This window comes from Lepidochelys olivacea, assembly GCF_965140295.1.
Source record: "Lepidochelys olivacea isolate rLepOli2 genome assembly, chromosome: 6".
In the NCBI taxonomy this organism is placed as follows: Eukaryota; Metazoa; Chordata; order Testudines; family Cheloniidae; genus Lepidochelys; species Lepidochelys olivacea.
In genome coordinates, this window is record NC_140416.1 from 105466288 (window position 1) to 105493797 (window position 27510).

The window sequence follows — 27510 nt, forward strand, 5'->3', positions numbered from 1 at the left end:
ACAAAACTCCTGATGTGTCAGTTGGATACATTATCCTCTATGTCTAATGTGGAAATCAGTCCAAAGGATTGTTTAAACTGTCTCTCTTTGTATTGCAACTTGGGAAGTAATTTTATTTCTCTAAAATGCCAGTCTGTCGGGCTCGGCAGGATCATCTCAAAGTGGGGAGATGGGCTACGATCAGCCTGAGTATGCATGGTAAGTAGAATCTTAATGTTAATTAAGATGATTTCAAGGCAGTCAATGCCATACCATGACATAAGTTTTTCAGGCAGAACTCTTCATTGATTTCAGTGTGGACTTCTTCGCAAAAACTGACAGTGCAATATGGCCTTCACTGTTTTTGTTGGTTTTATTTTTAATTATTGTTATTTATAAGATCGGAAACTGCTTATTATAAACAGAATATGTTATGTAGCTACTATAATCTTGGTTAAAGCAGATGTTTAGTATTCTTTCTTTTAAAATAATAGAAAGTTTATTTATCTCACATTAGTTGGAAGAAATTAACTGAGGCTAAATGCAACCACTGAACGTTATTCTTTGGTACTCATTGAAACGTGAAGATTTTCTTCACTTGTCTGCATCAGTTTTTGCATGGCTTGATTCTGGTTCCTCTTGTATCGCTTTTTACAGTGGTGTAACCACATTGACTAGTGGAACAATTCTTGATTTACATCTGTGTGTGAAGAGGGCAGAATGCAGGCCCTTTGAGACTAGCTTTGATTGTAAAATATGATTGATTGTCCTCTTGAATAATAGGAATAACATGTGAAATCTACAGTTTGATCTAAATGTGACATGCAGTTATTTTTCCCCCTAACACAAATGGACTACATGCTTCCTGCAGGGCCCTCTGTTTTAAAGCCACACCAAGAGGCTTTCTAATTACACTTCTAATTCAGCTGACTTCTTTGGTCACCTCCACCTTTTTATGATAGATATGCCTATCTGCTTTACAGAGCTACTCTTGGACTAATCCACAGGGAAATAGAAGACAGATGTGTAATTTTACATATTTTATTTTGCACTCGTGGAAGCCATTCTTTCCTGAAAGCTGTCAGTTAGCAGGGGGATGGAATACCTTACCACTGAAGTGTAATTCATTGTGCTAAATCGGAACAACCACATATTCCCTGTACAATGAGTTAAAATAGAGCCAGAGCCATGATTTATTATAACTTGTAAAGGATATTTATATTGTCTGTATTTCCTTAACATCCAGGAAGCAGATCCTGTAGAGTCTGCTCCCCTCAAGCATTCCTAGAAGTCGAACTCACTACCAAAATAAAGCCTTTTAGGCAAAGGATGTATATTAATTTCTGTAACATACTTCAAGTAATACAGTTAATGTGAGCTTGGTCATATATAGTGTGTAATGCATTGTTATTTAATTGGATGTTCAGGGAATTAGAAGTGGGATATGGAGCTCTTCTTGTCTGGTTCAAATTTCAGCCATGATCAGTAGTGGGCAAAAATCATTGTTGTTCAACCGATTTCAGAGGTGCTGAGCTACCACCGGTCCTTTGATATCACTGGGAATTAAGGGCGCTCAGCACCACTGAAAATCAGACTTCATCTGTCCAGTCCCTGACTGAGACCTAATTCTTATAGGCACGTAAACAATCTGATTCTTACTGGGTCCATGTATACATCCCAAAAGCCACTTACTACTTAACTCAGCAGAGGGGCCCATGACTGACAGTCTTGCATACAGACCTACCTTCTCACTTGTAGAGGGTTTTTTTTTCCAAAACCAGATTAAGGCACATTGGCACGTCACTGGGTGGAAGCATATGCTGCCAGTGCCCAAACAATACTATTTTGGTGGGCTAAGAGAGTACTTTGGTCTCCAGGGCTTTTAGGCCAGCATCTTTCACAAAACTACAAGAATAGGAGAATTAAAATAATTAATTTGGCTCGTTTTGCTACAAACATGTATATAGCTATCTTGTTCTCCTTTGTTTCCCTTTATGGAACGGTTTCATGGGCAGGTAGAGAGTGCATCATAAAGTATTGTGTCTGTAAAGAAACAATATAAAATACTTCAAACATCCACACTCTGGAAATTATTTTTCAATGGCTAATGTGTAAAAACAAACCCAAATAATATAACAACCCATATGGAATTGTAAAATGTGTATGCAGCTAGAGCAAGAAGTGCTGTTAAAAAAAATCTCAAGAAAACACATTACATTTTATTTATTCCCCTAAGCCTAGATCCAGAAAAACATTTTAGTGTGTGCTTCTCTTTAAGCTCTTTCGTAGTCCCTGGGGACTACTTGCCTATTTTTCTTTGAGCTCATGCTCAAGGGCTTTGTTGGACTGGGGCTCTGAAGAGAGAGTCATTTTCTGACAAGTTTTGGGAAAGGTCACTCTGGTGCCAAGTTCTTCTCTGAGTTTCCTTTACACCTCAAAGCAGGCAAAGGGTGGGACAGGGGACCCTGTTTTCAGTGAGACCACACAGCCGTTCTGGCACTAACTGTCCAGACTCAGCACAGCTTTGTAACCTCTCTCACTGTAGGGGTGCAGTAATGTCTCACGATGAAATCACAGCGGTGCACAGGGCCAGCACACCATTTAAATGGTGCTGGCCTTCTTTGCAGTGAGTGAACATTACTCCAAGTGAGACTGATTGTTTCTATTTCCTTCTGAGGCGAGCCTTTAATCCAGGGGTGAGCAAACTTTTTGGCCTGCAGGCTAAATCAGGGGTGCGAAACTATATGGAGGGCTGGGTAGGGAAGGCTGTGCTTCCCCAAACAGCCTGTCCCCCGCCCCCTCCCACTTCCCGTCCTCCCTCAGAAGTCCCAACCCATCCAACCCCCCCTACTCCTTGTCCCCTGACCTCCCCCTCCCGGGACCCCCATCCCTAACCGCCCTCCATGACCTCACCCCCTATCCAGCCCACCCCTGCTCCCTGTCCCCTGACCACCACCCCCCAAACCTCTGCCCGCTGTCCCCTGACTGCCCCCCAGGACTCCCTGCCCCTTATGCAACCCTCCCGCTCCCTTACCATGCTGCTCAGAGTGGCAGGAGCTCGCAGCCACGCCACCACACTGACCAGCAGGAGCGGTGGGACAGAGCGCTGGCAGCGCAGCAATCTGAGGCTGCGGGAGGGGGGGGACAGCAGGGGAGGGGCCGGGGCTAGCCTCCCCTGCCAGGAGCTCAGGGGCTGGGCAGGATGGTCCCGTGGATATATTCTTCATTTTAATGTTCTTCTCCATTTAACAACAAAAATAATTGTATATAAATTACTAGTATAGATTCAAAAATTTCTTTGTGTATTTCAGAATTTCAGAGCACCATCTGAGAGAAAATGTCACAAATGAATTTGGTTAGAGAAAGCATTTTTGCAGTGTGTATTGGCTCAGATGTCATTTACTGTTGGGTCATATTTCTTTTATAAATGTATACTCAGAATTAGGGCATGAGAGGAGGTGTCAAACACACACATAATATTTGTTCCTCTTCTCATTCATACATATGTTGGCTAAGTTCTGTGGACTCTGCAGCGTGTTCTTCACACAACTCTAATCATTTGCTAAGATGGTTGACATTATGTCTGGTAAAGAAATTACTCAGAAGCCCGCTGTGAGTTAAACACTAAGAACAAAGCATATGGTACACCCCAAATGTGGAGTAAACATTGATCTTGTTTCCCAGATGTAGATAACGTAGCTGTTGCTAGATCCATATCCGTGCGTCTGTGAGTGTGAGTGAGTTCTGGGGTGACATTCTGTTGCCCCAATCCTGTGTGCAGAAATCCCCAGAAGTGTTCAAGTTAACTATGTAGATCTCTCAAATAGTAGAATTTGGACTTGGGTGTGTAGATGAGCAGGCAGAACATCAGCGTTGAAGTGTTTTATTTCTCTTTTACCTACAGTGCGTCTTCAAACGCTTATGCAGGTGAGTAACTGTGAGTACGTGCATAGTTCCTTTAAAGTTAAGCACATGAGTTAATTGTTTGCAGGACGGCATCCTTTATGAACAAAGAGCTTGTGGCTGATGCAGTATATTTGATACTGCACAGATGTAGAACCCTTTGCCATTCCTACAGGGCAAGGGAAAACTCCAGCCATCCAACAAAGCAAGTTGAATAAAACTTCATGGGTCAGATCCTCAGCTGCTGTAAATCAGCTCTGCTGGGGTAGAAGAGGTGACGCTGATTTTCACCAGCTGAGGATGCCCATGACAGGAGTGCAGACTTGTAAAATTTCCTCCTACCTGGAAAAAAAAAACAAGAGAGGCCATCTAAATGCAAAGTCCCAGCCTTAACTCTGTGTTCCCTTTTTGCTGCAGTAGTTCTTTACCTGACTTTCACCACAAAAGATAATAACTAAACCTCCATTCAGCAAAAAGATACAGTATGTTAAGGGGATCGTTATTCCAATACAACAGAAGAGATTCAATCCAGTGTACATCAAAGCAATCTCAGAAGTGCTTGCTATGTTTGAAGATAAGATGTTGGCTTAAAAAAATGCATAACATCCATGACAGTTATTTAGATCTCTAACTTTTTGTGTGTCAGGGTGATAAGTGTTACTCTTAATATGATTTTAAGTTTTTCCTTTATTTCAAGAGAAATAAAAATGACAGGCGCCTGTCCCAGCTTCATTTTAATTTGCACAAAGCAGTCTTTTATTATTTTTTCCCCTTTGAAATGTCAGATCTCCAAAATCTATTTTTTGAAAAAAACGTATGCATGAAAAATAAATATGCAGGGCAATGAGGAATGGATGCAAAATTTGGAGGAAAAATCAGACATTTTTAGGCCATTCTGTCCTACTAAAGTTGACACGACAGCTCTGCACTGAAAGGCTTTCTGTGTGCCGTGCCTCAGTTCCCTGCACAGATGCGGTTCAGCAAGCAGACAGGAGCTTTTCTACTCATCAATGAGCCAGCTGTTAGTGCAGATGACTGTGCTTAATTTCAGGTCATTTGGTAACTAGGACAGGCAGACGTGTTTTGTGGTTCAGGCTGGGTGACAGACTAAGAACACCATCAGTGCAATACAAAATTTCAGTTATGAGCAGCTCAGATGTGTTAGGTTGACTCAGGATGCGAACTCAGTTCTGTTCCTTCACTAGGCTTGCACTTGCTTTGTGTGTTTCGGTGTAAGATATGTTTGGCACAAGAACAGTGCAGGACATTGTGGTCTGTCTTAGCTGGCTTGCCTGCCCCAGCACTGATGATAGCATTCGGAATGCTTTTCACCGCATACTGTTTGCAGGCCTTGTTAGCTCTGCTTAGTCATGTCAGCTGTTTCTCAAATATAAATTATTTCCGTTCAGATGAGGGCTTGGTTTCCAGAGAGGCAAAGAAATGCTGGCACTATGATGGGGGCATACCAAGGGAGAATCCTCTGCTTCCCTTAATAACTGGTAAACGTGGGGCAGTAGGCAGGTAGATGATGCAGGGAGCACACAGCGACACAGGGGTCGCAAAGCGGAGTAGCAGCTTGTCATTGGATTATGTTGGTGCTGGAAGGTGGTCTCTGTGGGGGGCTTTAGTGTGGAAAAAAAAATTGGGGAAAGGAGCTGCCCTTTGGTGGTGGTCTGTTGTCTCGATTTGATGGAGATGTTTAATTTTAATAAAGTATCTTATGTCTCATAGTGGGGGCAGCTTGTCTTTGTGGCTGAAAATCTAAACCTCCAGTGGCCCCTTGTTTAGCTTCTGTGCTGTTGGCAGTCCCCACCTACCAGAAGGCAGCACTCTAGATTCATACGCTTTAAGGCCAGAGGGGACCATTATGATCATCTAGTCTGACCTCCTGCATCAGACACGCCAGAGAAATCTCACCCAATAATTTCTGTATTGAGGCCATAATGACTTTTCTTTGATCTATAGTATGTATTTTAGGAAGTTATTCGCATTCCTCGGTAAATTGTTCCAGTGGTTCATTATCCTTGCAGTTAAAAAACTGCACCCGAGTTCTAGTCTGAATTTGTCTAGTTTAAGCTTCCAACCAATGGATCTTGAAGAGCCATCTAGTGTCAAAAGTCTCTTCCACTTGTAGGTACTTGTAGAATGTGATCATGAGCCCTCCCAAGGGAGACAGACACTGTGACACACACACACAAGTCTCAGCATCTGGTGGTTCAAGCTAACACACATGATTCTTGTTTAATAATACTGTGGTAGGGTTTCAAATCCTTGGGTGCCCATAAGGGACAGAATGTTATAAACCTGTGATTAATCTCTATGAATGTATCCATTTAGAACTCCAATCACTACTGCATTTTCACATAAATGTTAGATTAAAGAGGTTCAGAGAGTTTTAGTCAAAAGATACTTTCAAAGAATAGTTGCTTTCGACTCATCAAAAGTTTTTCCTGAGAACTTGTAGACTGAATGATAGATCACAGCATATGGCAAATCTGGTCACCAGTTCATTTGTGTATGATTTAGCTAGCATGTTAATCAAATGAGTCTCCTGAGGTACATCTGTTTCTTTTGGTGGATTGGTACCTGGAGCAGTTTTCTTTGGCAAGCTAACATTTGATAGCATAATCAGACACTGAGAATATTTTAAACAACCAGAAACCTGTACATAGCAACAGACAATTTCAATTTCAAATAGTAATAAATTAACTGTTGCACTGCTGTTGCCTAATTTGACTGAGAACATATAGTTCAACACTATTGCTATATTTCAGGTGATTGAGCTAAAACTTTCTCTGTATGTTTGTTTGAATGTGGATGTATCTCATGAACACCTTCAGGGCATGGCAGCTATTTTAACTCCCATTCAGGAAGTTCAGTAGCTCCTCCCTCTCTTTGCTGGGGGCTAAGTGCATATACCTTATCAGTTACCTTTTGGAATTGTTTACCAAATCACCTTTCAAAAGTATTGAGGAGCAATATAATAATCGGCAAATTTAACAGCAAAACCCAAATGATTGATAAGCCGCCATACATCACAGGAAGGGACGGATTCTGCCAACAAAAGTCTCATTGGAGTCAATGGGAGATTTCTCTATGTAGTGAGGTTGAATCAGATCCAAGATGTATTCACCAATGAAATAGTCACAGTGTAACTCAGATGACATAATTATTTTACAAGACCATTTCATATTGGAGAGAATGGTGCACCCAATCATGCATTCTCAGCAGCCAGGATACTGACTGGTGCTTGTTTCTCAGTAATTACTAATTTTTGCATCTAGCTCTAGATCGGCTTGTTGACTAATCACCAAGCCAATTACGGGTACATGAGGCTGCCATATTTTATGAGTCACCCTTTCCGGCATCTGCCCCAGAATTATAGAGGTGCTGGTCACGACTCCTTCATTAAGTTGGAGTTCTGTTTTGTACGTAAAGCTGGCATTCAGCTTCTCTGTTTTGTGTGAAAAATACAATGTAATTTCCCCATATTTACAACACTTGCTCTTTAAATACAGAATGAATTTTCTGAGAATTTACAAGTAAATCCATTAATTAGTTTGAGTTAAAATTAATTAAAACTGGGTTCTCTAGGAAATTTAGCATGTCAGTCTTTTCTTTAAAAAAAAGAAAAGGAGTACTTGTGGCACCTTAGAGACTAACCAATTTATTAGAGCATAAGCTTTCGTGAGCTACAGCTCACTTCATCAGATGCATATCGTGGAAACTGCAGCAGACTTTATATATACACAGAGAATATGAAACAATACCTCCTCCCACCCCACTGTCCTGCTGGTAATAGCTTATCTAAAGTGATCATCAGGTGGGCCATTTCCAGCACAAATCCAGGTTTTCTCACCCTCCACCCCCCCACACAAATTCACTCTCCTGCTGGTGATAGACCATCCAAAGTGACAACTCTTTACACAATGTGTATGACAATCAAGTTGGGCTATTTCCTGCACAAATCCAGGTTTTCTCACATCCCCCCCACCCCCATACACACACAAACTCACTCTCCTGCTGGTAATAGCTCATCCAAACTGACCACTCTTCAAGTTTAAATCCAAGTTAAACCAGAACATCTGGGGGGGGGGGGTAGGAAAAAACAAGAGGAAACAGGCTACCTTGCATTGAGGAGGTATTGCCTACAGACAGCCCCGCAACCTGAAGCGAATACTCACCAACAACCACATATCACACAACAGAACCACTAACCCAGGAACTTACCCTTGCAACAAAGCCCGTTGCCAATTGTGCCCACATATCTATTCAGGGGACACCATCACAGGGCCTAATAACATCAGCCACACTATCAGAGGCTCGTTCACCTGCACATCCACCAATGTGATATATGCCATCATGTGCCAGCAATGCCCCTCTGCCATGTACATTGGTCAAACTGGACAGTCTCTACGTAAAAGAATAAATGGACACAAATCAGATGTCAAGAATTATAACATTCATAAACCAGTCGGAGAACACTTCAATCTCTCTGGTCACGCAATCACAGACATGAAGGTCGCTATCTTAAAACAAAAAAACTTCAAATCCAGACTCCAGCGAGAAACTGCTGAATTGGAACTCATTTGCAAATTGGATACTATTAATTTAGGCTTAAATAGAGACTGGGAGTGGCTAAGTCATTATGCAAGGTAGCCTGTTTCCTCTTGTTTTTTCCTACCCCCCCCCCCCCAGATGTTCTGGTTTAACTTGGATTTAAACTTGAAGAGTGGTCAGTTTGGATGAGCTATTACCAGCAGGAGAGTGAGTTTGTGTGTGTATGGGGGTGGGGGGGGTGTGAGAAAACCTGGATTTGTGCAGGAAATAGCCCAACTTGATTGTCATACACATTGTGTAAAGAGTTGTCACTTTGGATGGTCTATCACCAGCAGGAGAGTGAATTTGTGTGGGGGGGTGGAGGGTGAGAAAACCTGGATTTGTGCTGGAAATGGCCCACCTGATGATCACTTTAGATAAGCTATTACCAGCAGGACAGTGGGGTGGGAGGAGGTATTGTTTCATATTCTCTGTGTATATATAAAGTCTGCTGCAGTTTCCACAATATGCATCTGATGAAGTGAGCTGTAGCTCACGAAAGCTTATGCTCTAATAAATTGGTTAGTCTCTAAGGTGCCACAAGTACTCCTTTTCTTTTTGCGAATACAGACTAACACGGCTGTTACTCTGAAACCAGTCTTTTCTTTGTCCTGAGTGATCTTAATAATGTTGGAGCACAGATTCTTCAAACTTTCCAAATAGTTAAAATTAATGAAAATCTTATGCATAGGCCACCTTTTGAAGAAATTAGTTTGTAATTAAGTTAAATTATTAACAATTGTATTTAATTGTTATGTTTATATAGACTGTGGACAGATTGATAGCTTAGGTAACTCTTAAGTGGGGCCATTGTGACATCAGAAGTAACTCAACCAATCACCACCTTTTGTGTACAATTTTGCCCCATGGTGACACCAGGGGGGGCGGGGGAATATGAATAGCAAATGTGTCTAAAAATCAGTTTAATCTAATCTTGTATCACAAACACTAAAATGCCTTCATTGTAACCTCATTGAAATGTAACCTTGACTTTGAGTTTTCTGGGGTTGTGCTGCTTGGTTTGGAGCATCATAACCTCTCTAGAAAAAAATTTAGTCTCTAATTACTGATAGGTGCTCTCCACCTTAGCTCCAGTTTAACATAGTTATCTCTAAAATTGTCTCAGGAGATTCTCAAACTTCGGGCTCCTGAGGGGAAGCAAGGAGATTCCACAGGTCGTGGGGATGAGATGCTCTACTCATAAGCAATACCGGTCCGTGTATGGCTGATCTTGCATCCATTGACTTCAGTGTTGCAGGATTAGGTACTATGCTGTATCAGGTCTCAGCTAGATTGTTTATCTCTGGTGGAAGCAACCTCATAGAGACTAGGAATGTGTGTGGGCATAATGCCTCACCCCAACTTCTGATCAGATGACCTCTGAATTCTACTCTGTTTAGGTTCTTATATCATCCTTATCGCCCTAGTATCTGAGTGCCTTCTCCAAGTGTATTAAGTTATATGACTCACATCTGTCCCATGTCAGTGGTGTAATGGGGTAGAACACCTCACGCTCCCTGTGTAGCAGTTGTTGAGACTTTCAGAGTGGAAGCTGATGGTGGAGGTTGGGAGTGGGGGAAAGCAGCAGCAGGAGCACACCCTGGAGATGGTGTCTGTGATTTTTCAGGGGACAGAGCTGGTGAGCTAAAACAGCCTGCCTAGGAGAGACATAACCTCTTTTAAAGAACCAAGAGCCTCAGGACTCCTCCTGCCGAGGATCCTGTCAGATGTGTAACATTAACGGAGTTAACTTGGCTTTTTCACTGCATTTTGCCCACCACCGCCATGTGTGGACTCCTCATGGTCCCGCTTGTAGTTGCTGGAGTCTCTGAACGGGAGACCCCATCAGAATGTCAGCGAATAAAAATACTTCCAAAATCATAAATCCCAGCATTCACCTTCATTCAGCTTCTATTTATACTTCACTTTCACTAAGACCCCAAGCTCTTAAATGTCTAATTTAGTGGTTCTCAACCAGCGGTCCAGGGCCCCCTGGGAGGCCACAAGCAGGTTTCGGGGGGCCACCAAGCAAGGCTGACATTAGACTCGCTGGGGCCTAGGGCAGAAAGCTGAAGTCCCACCTCATGGGGCTGCAGCCAAAGCCTGAGCAATGTAGCTTTGCAAGGGCCCCTGTGGCGTGGGGCCACAGGCAATTGCCCTGTTTGCTACCCCCCTAACACCAGCCCTGGCTTTTATATGCAGAAAACCAGTTCTTGTGGCACAGGTGGCCCGTGGAGTTTTGATAACATGTTGGGGGGGGCCTCAGAAAAGAAAGGTTGAGAACCGCTCATCTAATCCATTTACTGCCTTTTGTAGCTTGTCTATGATTGATAATGTGATGGGAGCTGGGTATAGGAGTAGAAAAAAAAAACCCAACCTTAAATTAAAATAAAAAGACAGAGTGCACAAACAAGGTAATGCTCTAATTTTATATACAATGGTTATGTATTACCTCATTTTCATCAAATCTCCAGCTTTCCAGACCTTCATGCTTAACTGGTCCATGCACAGACAGACAACTGCAACCAAACAAAGCCCACTGACTTCACCCATCCTTCCTTAGACTTCTGTATGGCTTCATGCAGGCATGTCTGTCCACACACTATCACTTGCAGGATCGGAGTCTTACTTTGTTTTCATTGTTAAGGGTTTTGTAATTCAAGTTTTCCAACCTCAAAGAAAAGTCCAGCATCCTTCAGTTCAAAACTGTGTTGTCATCACATCTCCTACTGCAGGATAAGCTAAGTAAACAATGGGCATAACAAGGGATTTGTCACTCTCTGCAATATATTTGCCAGTAGTTTGTCAAAATTCAGTTTGCACATTGATTTCCTGCGGGGTGAGGGGGGAGAACAGGACCAGCTAGTTGTGAAAACATTTGCCTTCCAGCCAATTTGCATCTGTTTGCACTCACAATAGGGTCAAGTTTTGCTTCTGGTAAAGGAGTGAAAGTTGGGAAATTAAAACTGCTTCATGAAGCCTTTTCATATTCATAGGCACAATGTCTGATCTAGCATGACTTGCAGGAATCTGCTACCCTGCCAGGGACATCTGGACCCTAACCTACATGAAGACAAGGACCAAATAACAATAATTCCTCTAAGATCTAAATGATTGAATGGTGTAGAAACATACCTTGGCCTCTCCTGAAAACCGCATTTCTTTCCAAACTCAAGTCAACACTGGCACACAGAGAAGAGCAGGATCCAGCAAACCACACACTGACTTATCCTAAACAGAAAGGGAAGGGGACTGATTGTTACAGACTCACTCTTTCCCAGCACCGAGTCTCCCTGCTCATTGCTTTCTGGGATCCTTTCATCTTTCTCTTGGGCTTTCTCACTTTAGAAAGGAGCCATCTGGCTCTTGTGACCCAATGCAGTACAAGTCCATATTCTCATGTAATAATTATGTATGGACATCAAGGCCTCCGAGCGACTGGGTAGCCCGCTCCCCCTGCTTCAGGGATCATCAGGCCAACCATCTCCCCTTCCCAGTATAAAAGTGTCATCATCGGGGGATGACCCAGTGGCATGCTTTCCTGCCCAGTATACAGCAAGGCATAGCAAATCCTCTATTGGATTGTCTGAACTATCCCTTTCAAGCATCCTGGTGTTTGCCCATGAATGTACTAATAAAACTGCTGATTTCAGGGATGGGGCAGAGTGGAGGAGAGTGTTATAACTGGCTCATATGACGGGTTGGAAAGTGGACTTTGTTGCCAAGGTATTTTCTGCCAATAATAGGTATATGGAGGGCTATGTGGTAGTTTGCTAAATCTCATCAGATCAGTCCAAGATTTCTCTGAGCTCTGCCTTGGCTATGAAGAGGTATTTTCAGCTGTTGATGCATTTAACCCCTTTGCAAACAGAACCACAAGGTGTAACAGATAAATTCAGCAGCAAAGGAAACATGCATGTAACAGACATTCTTGGCAAGTTAAGCTACAGACAGGCAGTAAGTGGCTTTTTTTTTTTTCAGTCTGGAATCCATGATGGAGTATAGTTGTGGATTTCTGCTTTTTATAGATTTCCTCATTATTTTTGTAAATTGCCTTCCTTTGTTTTGTGCTGTTACTATTGAGAGAGCCAGCTTGTTCCAGCGGCAAAGCAGAATAGGTCAGTGTGTTAGAGATCGGTGCTGATATTTGCCATTGGCCAGATGCTTCCCTTCATTGCATGATGCAGGAGGGAAATGAAGACATTGGAAATGCCTCAAACTGTGGGATAGTGAAGCAGTGATTTGAATGACACGCTCTTTTCTTCTAGGAAAAACCTTTGGAAGCGCCTGTCCTAACGTGACATATACTATAAAAGTATTTACTAATAATATTAATATGAATAATTTTATTTATTTTACAGCAAAATGTTTCATATGACGAATGTGTAATTATGCAAAACCCTGGGCATGTAGTGCACTGCAATATCTACCATTATCATAGTATTTTTTGCTTTTTCCTATCATTATTATTATTATCATGATTTATTTTACAGTATTGCATGGAGGCCCCATTCAGGGATCTGGGCACCATTGTGCTAAGCACTGGACAAGCAGATAACAATGACACTCCCTGCTCCACAGAGCGGACAGCCTAAGTATCTAGCAAGAGACAAGTGGATACAACAAACACAATGGAGCACAGGAGCCTCTTGAGGCAATTATGATTCATATAATAAGCTGTTGTTGCAGCACACCAGCTGCCTAAACTTTAAAGGTTTTGGAGGCATCATGGCACGGGTGATTTTTACAGAGAGATTTGAAAAAGGATAATGTAGTGGCTCTGCTGGTTTTTATAGGGATTTCCTTCCATGGAGAAGGGGCAGCATAGGAGCAAGCACAGAGGTGCTTGTGGAAAAAAATTGACTAATAGGCAAATGTCCCTGTAACTGTGCAATAACACACATGCTGTTTTGAATTTAACTACAGCATGTGGTAACTGTCTAGTTTTTAAGGGTGCCCAATGCAGAAGTATAAATACTGTTGACTGAAAATGGGATATAAATAGTTAATAGAAATAAACATTGGAAAATAAAAAATATGCAGTTTGATCATAAAAAGTCTATAAATGTCACCCAATCGGATGGAGAATATTTCATATACCAAGGATGGAGCTTCTTTAGAGACTGAGCCCACAGTCAGTAGTACTAAATAGGTATCAGGAGTGATGAGAGTGGTTCTTTTTAATATATTTCCAGTTAGCGGAATAAATTGACTCCAACAGGTGATTGACATGTTCTAACTGTACCAAGAGCTTTTCAGTATCTGTGCAGCAGCTCTCAAGAGTTAGATATGACATGCAAAAAAACCGTTAAACTCAAGGGGCCAGATCACTAACTAGTGTAAATTAGAGCAGTTCCATTGATGTGAATGGAGCTACACCAGTTTATACTAGCTTTGGATCTGGCCCAGTGTGTGACAAATGCAGGACTGGGTCAAGTGAAATCACAGTAGGTAGAAGGAAGGGATAAAAGACAAAGAAGGGACTGGTGGGGAAAGGAAAAAGGAGAGGCTGGATGAAAGAATAATAGGGAAAAGAAGACCAAGGGGTATGTGTGCACTGCAACTACTAAAAACAGTAGTTTGGCTATTGCAGCATTGGTGGAGACTCAAGCTCAGACCCAGGGGCTCGGGTGCATTCGAACTCAAGTGACTAGTCCAAGCCTCTGCTGGTGTAGCCACGTCCACACTGCTGTTTTTAGTGCATGAGCTAGAGCCCTATTAACACGAGTCTGTCTGCCTGCCCAGGCTGTGAGGCTCACTCCCAGGTGCAATGTAGCCATACTCAGAGAGTAAATATTCTGCAGAGCCTCCTCGTACAAATGACCCATTAACGTCTAGAGGAGTCCTTTCTGTGGGATCTGGCTCATTTGAATAGGGAAGAAGTAGCAGACAAAGTGGAAAGGGAGGAAAGAGGTGATGGGGAGGATCAGAAGAAGAACAGGAATGATGGGATGATGAAAACGAGAACTGAGAGAGAGCAGATGGGGATTTTAAACAATACATATTTAATTCTAAATCCAGCATGTCAGCTGTTACCTAGTGGTCCAAATTCGGCCCTTATGTAACCCCACTGATGCCAGTGGAGTGACACCAAGGGAAATTTGATCCAATATGTACAGAGTCCTTTTCACCAGTATGTATTAGCTTCTCTCGTCATTCACAAGCTCTTAATTTATTAAAATTAATTGCACAGGAATAAGTCAGTAAAGCTTAGACCAGGGTGGTCCAGTGCCTGCAGTTTATTTCTGGTTTTTGCAGTACTATTTTAGCAGTGTCTCGTCTCACTGTCCAGATAGTGTGTCGGATGATGAAGTCCAGCGTTCAAACAGTGTGATAGGTTAGGAAGAAAGTCTGAATAAATATTTAAATGGAGAGGCCCACTTCCCTGACATAGTGGTGTATTGATTACACTTGGTGTAACCTGGCCTGTAGTGGGACGGTCGGTAAGTGCTGATCATGAGAAAGTTGCATAGAGGATTGTTCTAAAGCAGGCGCTGCCATACTATGGTCAGCAGGGAATGGATTTGTCATTGCTTCTGCCTCTGCCACTGTGACTGCATCATCCTTTGCAGAATGTCGTGTAGGTGATGGAATGTTTTTAATCTGCTGTACCTTGCCTTGCATGCCTCTTTGTGACGTGAACTGCTGCTGGAGGCGGGAGCGGTATTTCTTCAAATTGTATAGGTTTGACGTGAGCACATTTTAAAATGGAAACATTCTGCACTTCCATCAGATTCTTGTGGCAAATAGTTTATATGCTTTAAATTGTATTTGACTTGTTTCTTGTCTTTTGTTAATCTCAGTAGATTGGTACTAAAATGCTGAGTTGTTAACAATATTTGATGGAAATGATCCAACCAGCTGGACCCTTACGTCGGCAAGGGCTGTTAAACCAGGAGAAATCATTAGTGTACAGTGTATAATAATTATTCTTAGCAGCACATTGATTTGTTTTTCTTTCTTTCTTTCTTTCCTTCCTTTTATTTACTGCATTAAAATATCCTATTGCTCATGTACCAATGGAATTAGAGTATCGTTTTAACAGTACCAAAGTATGTTCAAGAACAGTGTCTTATACCAGCTTTAACTATTATGGGAATGTCTACACTGTAATAAAAGAGGGGTCAACAGACTCAGACAAGCTGCAGGGCTATAAAATTGCAGTGTAGATGTTGGGGCTCGGGTGGGAGCCCCGGGCTCTGAGACCCTGCAAGCGGGGAGGGTCACAGTGGAGACATACCCTTTATGTCACCCTTTATGTCCTTCTCCTACAAAGTGCTGAGCTTCTCCTGGAAGCTGCCTCGCACACTCTGCTCCTCTTGACTTCTCTGGAGTTGAGGGATTAGGCCCTTAGGCTGTAGAAATTCAAACCATTTAAAAGGAATGTATGTAGGTTGAGGGGGGAAGTTCTTGCACCCCTTGAAGCAAATGGAAATTTTGCCTTTGACTTCAGTGTGAGCTGGGTCAGGTCCTAAATCTGCATTCTTTTTTCCTAATATTTTTTATAAAGGGTGGCCTGTTTGTTTTTTATCTTGGAGTACTAATTTGCTCAAGTTGCACTTATAAGGCACTCTCAACTTCACACATGAAAATCCATATGTAATCTCTGGATACATACCAATATAAGGCCATGTTCCTGCACTAGTCCTTCAGATCCCTGCACCTGTCAGTATGGTCCCATTGGGTTCAGTAGGACTCTGGGCAGGTGTCTGTGCTCGCTGATCCTAATGCAGAATTATGATGAAAGTCTGGTCAAAAATTGTCCAATGTCTTTTCCACAAATGAAAGTTAACTGTACCTTTTTCACTGCACTCTTGTTATTAATTATTAGTATTGCAGCACTCTGAGGCCACCAAAAAATGTATCCTGATAACCCCTGCAGTAGACTTACTTGGGCTCCTTGATTGGGCCAGTCCTCCATATAGAGGAAGGGAAAGAAAGGGAAGTCTCCAAGTGTCGCCTGCTCTGATTTTATTGCATGTTTTGCGATATTTACTGTTTTTCTTAAAGCAAGTACAAGGGAAACAACTTTTGTTTTAAAAAAAACGTTTCTAGCACTCCTCATTGCAGGAAAACAGCTTGAAAACATGAACCCTAAAGGTTCAAAAGTGAGAAGAGAAATACAAACAACCAAAATATTCTTTCTTTAAAGTATCATGAGTTTTAAGCCTCATGATTGTGGGGCCTGACTTATGATTTCTGAACCCATTATGTTGGCATTACTGGCTTCTTGTGCCACCGCCTTCTTCTGTTGATACGTACATGAAGCCAGATCCGAAGGAGCCCTAGCCCCAGAATTAATTAACCAGAGCAGAGTGACTTTGTTTTTTTTTTTAAGGAGAAGGTCTTCCATAGGCTAAACACTCACAATCGATGATTTAATAAACTTCTCTTAGGAACCTTTTGATGGTCCTGCCATAAATGTAACTTAACATTTAACTGATTGAGGTGCTTATGTTCCATAAAGCCGTCTATGGAAACAAGGGCATTTCTGTAAATGTAGCAAAGTTTCAGCCTCCCTTCATAGCGGGAAGGAGCTGCTAACCATTGTTCTGCTGCTCAGTGGTCCGGTAACAGGTGGCAAGCCTGTATTAGCCTATATTTCATTAGGACATAATTGAACAGTTGCTGAATTATTTGTTTCTGGCTCAGGGCTTTAACACAGCAAAACAATACTCCTGGGATGCTCCAGTTGCGCCTTTCCATGAACTCTGCTAAATGTGTTTTCTGCATTCATCTCACCAATCCCTCACTATTTCATGGCTTATGCACCCCGGGGGCCTGATTCCGCTACCACCCGCCAGTATAACTCCATTTACTTCAATGGATCTACTCCCTTTTGCACAGTCCGAGCACAGAATCAGGCCCTGGCCGGTTTCATAAAGGGCTGTGTCTGTACAGTGGTTATCACGCCCAGTAACAGACACTGACAAATCTAGTCACGTTCTTCTGCAGCGTTAATGGACGGGAACCCTGTGTTGCTTCATGCTCGTTCTTCTGCGGGGGGAGGTTAATGGCGACAAGTGTCACGTGAAGAAGGTGCAGAACCAGCAAAACAATTTGCCTTCTGCCATGGGGAAAATTTTGATTTCAGTTGCACTGACTCTAGACTTGTACCAGTTTAGGTGAGAGCACAATCTTCTTCTGTATTGCAGGCTACTTGACACTTCCGTGAGAGGTAACCCTACCTGATATTGACTGAGCAGATGCTGCTAGGATGAAGTGGGCTTGACCAGTGTCCCTAATATATTAAATATGAATATGGTCTCTCTTACCACAGGGCACCTACATCTGCTTAGTTTCAGGATCTACTTTATCACAGAAGCATCTTTACTGTGTCCAGAGCAAACAAAATTCACATGTTCCCTCATGGTTTTCTCTTCTACCTATCTAATTAAACCACTATTATATAGGACTAGAAATTCCTGTGCCAGGACAATGACTGATGATTATTTTAATACCTACCTCACTGTGTGTGTATCTATCACAACAGATTTAAAATTCACTAATTAATAACCCTGGCAGTTGAGGACGCTAGGCCAATAACTTGCTGGTGTGTTCACTACTATTTCTTTATTGTGGGATTCCTCTTTTGAAATCTAGAGTTGTTCTCGCATCCAATACTCTTTGAGCTTTTAGCACATTAGGAGCCATATTTTCAAACAATGGATCCTTTCTTGCACCTGTTTTTTTAATAAAACTATACACACATTTGTGTGTACATTTGCACTTACAAAGGATGCAGTGTTGTGGTTAGAGTGGGGAACTGCCAGCCAGGACTGCAGGCTTTATATTCTCAGCTTTGTCTCTGTCTTAGGCATTGTCTACATGAGAAAATTGCACAGGTTTAACTTAAATCAGATTTTAAGCTGGTTGTTAAATTAATGCAAACACCTTTATGGGCACTCTTATTTCAGTTTAAAATGGGCTTGCTTTGGGTTAGCTTAAACTGATTTCTTACTGGCTTAAGCTAAACTCTAGTAAGTCTGGTTTAAACCAATATAAGAGTATCCACACAACCTTTTGTACTGGTTTAACTAAATTTGTTTAAAATCACACCTGTCATTAATCTGGGGCAAACTTTCTTGAGTAGATAGGCCTTAGTATAACGTTGAGTACATCATTTAACTTTTTCTACCTCTCAGGATTGCTGATGCTAAATTTACACTTGTAAAGTGCTTTGTCATCCTGAGAGGAAAAGTGCCACAGATGTGTAGCTGATGACATTATAGTATTTATTCAATATGAAAAGTGCTCTATAAAATGAAGTTCCACCCTGCGACATTATTTAAAAGCAATTAGAGAAGCACAGCATCAATGCAGTATTTGTTTTAATGTATCTAGGTTGTCTGTCTAATGTCTAAGTATAACTTTGATTTACATAATAAAAAGAAGACACCTAGACAAAGCCTGTGACATTATTAATATTACAACAAAACAGCAGCATTAATATAATTCAGAATGGAACTCTGCCAGCTAGCCGCCTATGAAAAAGCTTCCTTTCATCATTCTGGAGAGCAGTCTCCAAAAAACCCATCTAACAGATGTATTTTTGCAGCATGTCTGGAAGGTCGCCAAATGTTTCCCACAGTCTAGTGGGGAACAGGGTCTAGAGTCCTCAGAAAGAATGCCTTGCCAGCCACCCCTTCTCTTTAATAATGAGGGGGATCCAGGTCAGCACCCTTGCTTACCTCAGCTACTGCAGTATGGCACAGGGAGAGAGGCTGTCTCCAGGCTGTCCCCCAGGTAAGCCGTCCCTAGGCCGCTTAATAGGTCATAACCAACACTTTAACCTCCACCCAGAGACTGATGGGAAGCCAATGCTGATCCCAGAGCACTGATGTCAGGTGCTCGCTCAAGATGCAGTGCTCAATAAGTGAGCTGTTGTATTCTGTACCAGCTTCAGTCTCCAAATGGTTTTAAGGAGTAGTCCCATGCAGAGTACATTGCAATAATCTAATCTGGACATCACACATGCATGGGTAATAATGGCAAAGTCCACATCTGAAAGAAGAGGTTCCAACCTCTTGGACAGAGGCACATTGTAAAAATTTGACTAGGTCACTGCTGTAGTATGCTCATCAAACAGCAGCTGGGGTCTAAAATCACCCATGTTATGACCCAAGTAACTAAAGGTGGACATACTCTCTCAGGCAAAGGGACTATCTTACCTCTGCCATCTCCTCCAGCTGCTTCCGCCAGCTCACCATCATTACCTCAGTCTTGTCTGGGTTGAACCTCAGCCAACTTGCTCTCATCAATGCCCCAGTCTCAACTAGCCTTGGCTAAGGTGCTGTATATGAGGTGTTCCAATATCACAATGAAGGGATTAATTTAGAGCCTAGATAGGAGGTAATTCCTCTCAGTTTCTCGGGTGAAGTGAAGAGGCTGTGGTTGGGGAGACAAAATCCAGTCCCCAACCCAGGTCCTGGACATGGTTCTGCAGCATAGCACCTCTTCAGCTTCTTCTTGAGCCCATTGGCTTCAGTCCTCCAGTGCCACTTGTTTGGTGAACTAGGGCCACTATATTCATATAAATGTGGATCCAATGACCCTGTCATTAGCCCACCACCATGACCATGCTCAGCACGCTAGCCTGTGTTTTGCTGGCACAGTGATCCACCCACTGCATAGTTGGTATTGGTGTGGAGGCCCCACTGTGAAGCTGCTGTGCTGACTTGCAAAAATCAGTGTCAAAACTCGAGCAGTTGGGGAAATTCTCATTGGAGCAGTTTTCCATTGGGAAGTGCTGTTTTGACAAAACCAAAAAAAATTGTGAAATTGTATCGATTTGAATGAAATTTTGTTCAGGAAAAAAAGATGGGGGCGGAGCATTTCTGAAAATGTTAAAACATGCCATTTTCGGAATGAAAAGGTTTGATTTTATTTCATTTGGAAATGACTTTTTGTTTTGACATTTATTTTATATTAAAAAATTAAAAATCAAAATAGAAATGAAACAATGAATTTATTGAAACAAAACATTTAAGTTGACCTTTTTCTTTTTTTAAATTTTGTTTTGCAAAAAATAATCAAAATTTTGCCTTTTTATCCTGATTTGAGACCAAACAAAATTCCAAAATCTTGAAATTCTTTGAGGACAGAAAATCTGTTTCCTGACCAGCTCTAGGAAAAACTATGTGTGGCGTAGATGAGAGTTCCTGTTTCTCTGAACCCAGGTTCATGGATGTTCAGAAAAATGATTGTGGTTTGCTATTTTCTTAAGTATATCCAGGATCAGGTAGTGCTTGCATCAGTAAACACACACAAAAGAGCAGAATACAAAAACTGTATTAGGAAAAACACTGCTTGAAATTGTGGGTTGTTCCCACATAAAACAATAAGAGGGCTCCTTCCTGCAAAGGCTTTCCATTCAGAGTCAATGCAAGCAGTAGCACATAATTTCTCTCAGTAACAGATATCTAGCTTTGATCTCATTTACTGACTAATTTTCTGAGTCAAAACAATAATAATATCTTTCCCCCTACAATGGCAAAGTGCAATGGTAATGAAATAGCCAGGTTTTATTGACAAAGTTCAGCAAAAGTTCAATAGAAATTGGCAAATATACACAGTAAGACCCACAATCAGAATAAGCTTGGTAACAGTATCATACTGCAGAGAGTTCCCTTTCAAGCCCTGTTAGTTCAGTCAGGGGAAAGGCGAAAGCTGTACAAAAGGTGATGGAGCAGCGTCAGCACCAGGAAGTTGCATTCAGTTAGATTATAACTAGGCCAAAGGCAGTGCTGCTGGGACTATCAATGTCACATAGGGCCAAGGCTGATGAGGAAGAAACCAGCCAGTGTCAGGAACTGATGTGAAAACAGCAAATGTTTTCTGGGTCGGGAAACATTATGGATAATTGTCATCAAACAAAAAAGGGAACAAAACTAATATGAAAATTTTCCAGTGTCTGTATACCCAAAAATAGGCCTAGAGCTCAGTCACAAGATGTTCATATAAAATGCAATAAATTATTACAAAGCAAAGAGGCATGGAAACATCAGACACCAGCAATACATCTCCTGAATTAATTGATAAAAATGTAGATTGCAGCAGCCATGAAACTGAAACAGTGCAGGAACTGAAGGGTATCCCCTGATCATTGTATTCAGTCACACTGGCCGGGGCGGGGTGCTCCCAAAAGCTGTCAGGGTAGGAGGTAAATCATGTTGCAACTTGAGAGGGATGTTTATATGGGGATGTCATTACCAGCTGCATTGATTGCACGTCTGCTCATATTTAGAAAGCACATGAAAATGTGAGCAGTTAAATGCAGATAGCTCCATTTAATTAAAAAAAATTTCAATTTAAGCTATTGTCTGTGATCTGTCTCCTGCAGCACATGCATATATGAAATCAGGCTGTTATGAAAATAATCCCTACATTCAATATTTGTGTGAGCTTTGGCAGAGCACATTAGAAAACTAAAACAAGCCCAGGGATGAGGAAGGACTTGAGCAGCGTGAGACTCCACCATTGTGGATTGTAAGACCCTTGCAAACTTTTAATCAGACTTGGGTTTGCATGGGTTTGCAGGGAAGTCAGACTTGAAGCAAAATTCAGCCAGAACCACAGTTTCCCATGATAATCCTGCCAGGTTTACCAGAAGCTTAGCCCAGGTTTGTAAATTTATTGGAAAACCTGACCTAAATGTTGGGTTTTGAACAAAATTGGATGCATTTTTGTCAGTTTTGCAGTGAAGGTTTCTCATTTCCCTAGAAAAGAGTCATTTCTGCCTATATACGGAGATCAGAGCTGGAATGTCTAAGGAATTATTTGGTAATGCTCGTATATAATCCTGTTAAGGAAGGCGGTGGGGGAAGTGAAGGGGAACAAACTGAGTTGGTATGTTCCCCTCCATGGTCTAGGTGGGGATGCAGGGGCAGCAAAAGCCTCAGAGGCTCAATATTCCCAGTTATCCCAAGTTATCCTCTGAGGGACTTTTCCCCAACTCTCATGTCCAGACCACTGCCTACCCCCACTTTCCAGATTTGGCAGTAAGAATCCATGCTGCCACTGGCTAGGGTGAACCCTGTGACTAGGGTATGCAGCAAGCGTTAATGCTGGTTCGAGCAGCATTATCTTTCCACAAATGTTAATATCATTCTGCAGTCTTTTTGTTTTGTAGGAGAGAGGAGACAAATAAGCCACCCAGTGCAATTTCATCTTTCACTACTAAGCATACCCCTCTTGCCCCACAGCCAGTGGGATACATGGAATTTCTGAAGTTTTGCATAGCCACGTTTCCTCTGTGCACGGCCTTGCCATGGAGTTTTATGTGGTTTTATTCTCACCTACCCACCCATGCAGAGGAGCACAGGGGATTGAGTCATTACATGCTGAGACTTCATTGCTGTCCTTCACTGACAGTGACATATTATGCAAAATTCTTTAACTAGGATCTTAAATAAGAGACCCTGCTAATGTGTTAATGTACAGAACAGAGGTATATGGAGCCCTCATCAAGGAGATGAAATCAAGTTATATTAATATAATTAAGCAAAAAAGAAATTTAAAATAGAGTTGGCAGAATTCAGTTCGGTCTGTTCCATACTCTAAGGGCTGGAGCTACACAGTATGATTTTTGAGATAAAGGGACAGATTTTTAAAACCTGGCCACCTTTTTTGCATCTACAAGTATGTGTGGGCTATTGACCTGTGAGCCTGACCTGATCCTAGAGAGGTTACAAAACGAGCTTCATTGAGATATTATGTATAAAAGTGCTTTTATTAGTTATAAGTGATGCCAGTATAGCTAAAACACAAGTAGGGGAACATACAATATGAGTATTCTATTAAGGTAGGTTTCAGAGTAGCAGCCGTGTTAGTCTGTATTCGCAAAAAGAAAAGGAGTACTTGTGGCACCTTAGAGTCTCTAAGGTGCCACAAGTACTCCTTTTCTTTCTTCATATTAAGGTAGGCGTGGCAATAAGCTGAGGTCCAGGGATGCCTAGTAGTTATAGTAGTTACAATTTTGTTAGTTTAAGAAGCATAAAGACTTAGCATTAGTGACCTAGGACAGTGGTTCTCAAGCAGGAGTACACGTACCCCTGGGGAACGCAGAGGTCTTCCAAGGGGTATGTCAACTCATTTAGATATTTGCATAGTTTTACAACAGGCTACACAAAAAGCACTAGCAAATTCAGTTCAAACTAACATTTCATACAGACAATGACTTGTTTATACTGCTCTATATACCATACACTGAAATGTAAGCACAATATTTATATACCGGTTGATTTATTTTATAATTATATGGTAAAAATGAGAAAGTAAGCAATTTTTCAGTAATAGTGTGCTCTGACACTTGAGTATTTTTATGTCTGATTTTGAAAGCAAGGAGTTTTTAAGTAAGGTGGAACTTGGGGATCCACAAGAGAAATCAGATTCCTGAAAGGAGTATAATAGTCTGGGAAGGTTGAGAGCCACTAAGCTAAGGTTATAGTATTTAGCAATAAGCGCCCTGTTGTAAACATGTTAACCGCAAGATAGTTTAAGCTGGAAAATAACCAAATCGTAGGTGGGTTTTGAGCAACATGTACCCTCACAGTTAGCCGCATTGACGTACTGGAAATATTGGGAAAGGTGTTGACGGTGATGCAAATACATTGATACATCTAGCCTATGGCAACAAACCGAACCCCTAATTATGGTTACCTGAAAAGCTACTTATGCAGAGGGACTGAGACTTAGTTAAGTGGTCACTGATATGTAAATTTATGAATTAAGAGGTGTAATACCTGATTACTACTGGTGGGTTCATCCTATTATGATGTTCTCCACTTACTTTTCTGTCCAAAGGGAATCACCAGGGATGACACAGAATGGCAAAAGCCATAGTATGGTCATGCCAGGGATCTCCACTGACCTTGTTACTTCAAATGGTCCCCATAAAGTTGTAAGTATGAACAATGCAGGAAACCACTTTACTTATCTGATTCTTATACTTACGTTTATTAATTTTTCTGATTTCAATTATATTTGTCTAGGACCCTGTGAGGTGGGAGGGTCCAAGACCTTGGGCTCCAGCCTGAGCCCAGAAGTCTGCACAGCAATGAAACCACTCCACAGCCTGAGCCCCACGAGTCTGAGTCAGTTGGCACAGGCCAGCCGCAGGTTTTTCTTTGCTGTGTAGACATAACTTCTGAATCCTTGGGCACAGTGGCGTTAATGACACTCAGGAAACCAGTCTTTACAAACAGAGAAAAATGGTACCAACAGTTTTTAAACCCTTATAAAATAATTTTTCAGTAGAATCTACTGTGTCATAGAAAAATACGTGATTATGTGGGGTGAGCTAGACGGGTGCCAATAAAACTTTTGATGCCCCGTTTAAACTCACTCCTGGCTTTTCCTTCTGTCAGTGATCATCAAAAACTCAGGCCTATAAAACCCTTATGCCACATCACTCCATCATGTACATTATGTAAACTCGGTGTGTGTTTCTATCTGGAATATGCAGATATCGACACCCAGCCATCCACAGTATATTATTGCTGTCAGTAGTACAGACTACTGTAGGTAAGGTTGCGAATCAATTTCCATTATACCCTCTTTTTTTCATGCACTTATAACTTTCAAAAATATTCACCTTTTCAATGCTTTTTGTCTGCCCAACGGGACATTTTTTTTAAAAAATTGAGAATTTGAGAGAAATCTCAGCAATTTTTGAGTTATGAGAGGAGTCTATTAGATATATATATTTATAAATATTCTGATCGTAAGCATTTTGTTCTGACTGTCTTGGAGGATAACTCAAAAAAGGCTGAACCTTTAAATTTGAAATTTTACAAGCCCAAAGTCCATAATGATTGTGTGCATTGGACTCTTTATGGCCACGTTATTTCAAAATGTTCCCTCTAAGGAGACTTCTTGTAGCATTTAATAGAGTTCTGTAAGTATCACCCATTGACTCCAATGGCAAAACTCCCATTGATTTCAATGGGGCCAGTATTTCACACATAGAATTTAATAGAGCATATATTATTAATAACTATGTTTGTTATTTATTTTCATTCCTCTCAGAAAATAATATGTAAACACTAGTGAACTTAATAAAGGTGTCCAAGAAGAGAAGCAGATTAAACTGCTAGGACCAAATGCAGAGATGTGACCTAAATTGGGACATAAGTTAAATGTTGGTAAATCAGCATATGTTAGTGAGGATTTAACTTGGCGTAACTCCTTCTGGGAAGGTGGACAGTCAGGATTGGAGAAGGAAAAACAAAGCCTGTAACAGACATGCTTTATCTTACATAGTCTCACATCCTCCTGGTTGTTGCTTTTTCTTGCTTTAACACTGCTCTTCTGCCGGCTTGGTACTTCAGAGGCACCAGCTTACATTCCCTCACACTGACCTGTGCAGAGTTACCAATATGAAATGTACACTACTGTTTACATGACCTCCTACATTTGTCCTCTGAGTGCTATAAATCAATAAGTGCTGTTGAGGCTGCCTTTATGAATGGTGTGGATGAGAGAACAGTGAAGTGAAGCTGAGCAACCCTCTTAGGGCAAAGAGCTCTCTCTGATCCATGCTGTGATCTCTTGTCCTTTGATACCTATCACCATTCTGTACTCATTCTGCATATTGGATATCAATGGAAGTTCCACACAGAGAACTTGCACAGTGTCTGCAGCAAAGGATAGGTTGAAAAGAGCCTATCCAGCCAGGCCTGGTTTAAATTCTGTAGAAACTTAAACTGTGCAGCTTGGTTAACAGTTGTACTACATCATCCTTTCGAATGTTGCAGGTCTGCAGATCTTCACTCTAACACAATTACTTTATATTGTCTAAAGTTATCACCAATGCCTATTAGTTACTTGATAGATCTGTTCCGACATGCTGATATTGGGCCAGTTTCTCTCAATGAAACGGAAGCGATTTACTACACCAGCTCAGTATCTGACTCAGTGTATGTTAAAATTAATAAAGGGTAGAAAACCTGCTCCTTGAATCTTTGCGCTGATCTCTCTTATTACGTGTGCGCAAGGAGTCTGTGAACAGCACTGTGTTTCAGACATGGTAGCAATGTTGTCACCGCATTTGCTTTGCTAATTATAATTGGTTGTATTTTACATAGGTCCAAATATCCAGCGCCAGGTTCAGAATGGACCCTCTCCGGATGAAATGGAAGTGCAGCGAAGGTAAGAAATAAAATTTGAAAAGAATGTATTCAATTCAAATGATTTTATATTTAAAAGAAATGACCCATGTGAATTATACTAATTATGGCCCCAATCATGCAGTTGTAGTCAGTGGGGCTCTACCAGGGCAGAGAGGTCTGCTTGTGTATATCCATTTGCAAAATCTGGCCCCGATTTGGTCACATTCAGGTTGATGGCACCTGTAACTGGTCAGACTTAACACTCTGTAGTTTCCCACAGTTCATCTTTTGTTTGTTTGTTATGGGTTTATCAAAAAAAATTTGAAATTAGGAAATATACTCTGGCTCCAGCACACAAATTGAACACTGAATATCTCCAATGGGCAGAGTCCCCATTGTCCCATGTACAGCCTGGATTCCCAAACAGAACCATTCCTGACTCTATAACAGTGTGGCATCTGTGTGTCATTTGTGTACACACATACACATGCATTCACACACATTTAAAAGAGAAACCTTCTATCGGCTCATTATTATACTTAAAAATCACTAGCCAGACTGCTTTAACCAGCACTTGGCTCACTTAGGAATGATAATTTTGTACTTTGAATATCATTATTCTGAAAATACTTGGTGAGTTCAAACTACTTAGTTTTAGTGAATTAACGTGATTTTATATTTTATTTATGTGCAGTCAGTGTATAGGAAGCAGGACACCTTTGCTAATAGATGCCATTTTTTCCATATTTAACTTCTTAGTTGTTTTACACAGCTAAATTCTGGCATGATTCTGGCTTATCTGCAACGATTTTTAGTTACTAAATAGTAAAGAACTCAAACCCCAGATATTTTTTTCAACTAAAAGGCAAGAATAAGATATACTGATATCCAGAGATACAGATAACACCAGTTTTAAAGT

General features: G+C 41.3%; 1 protein-coding gene across 2 annotated transcripts in view; it reads left to right on the forward strand.

The window, feature by feature from the left end:
• EVL (Enah/Vasp-like) overlaps positions 1-27510 on the forward strand; it is a 187118-nt gene that overhangs the window by 125627 nt on the left and 33981 nt on the right. For both annotated transcript variants that reach the window (XM_084631262.1, XM_084631263.1), the window contains exon 4: positions 26568-26631. In XM_084631262.1, the coding sequence (XP_084487388.1) occupies positions 26568-26631 (64 nt within the window). The remainder of the gene's footprint in view (positions 1-26567; positions 26632-27510) is intronic.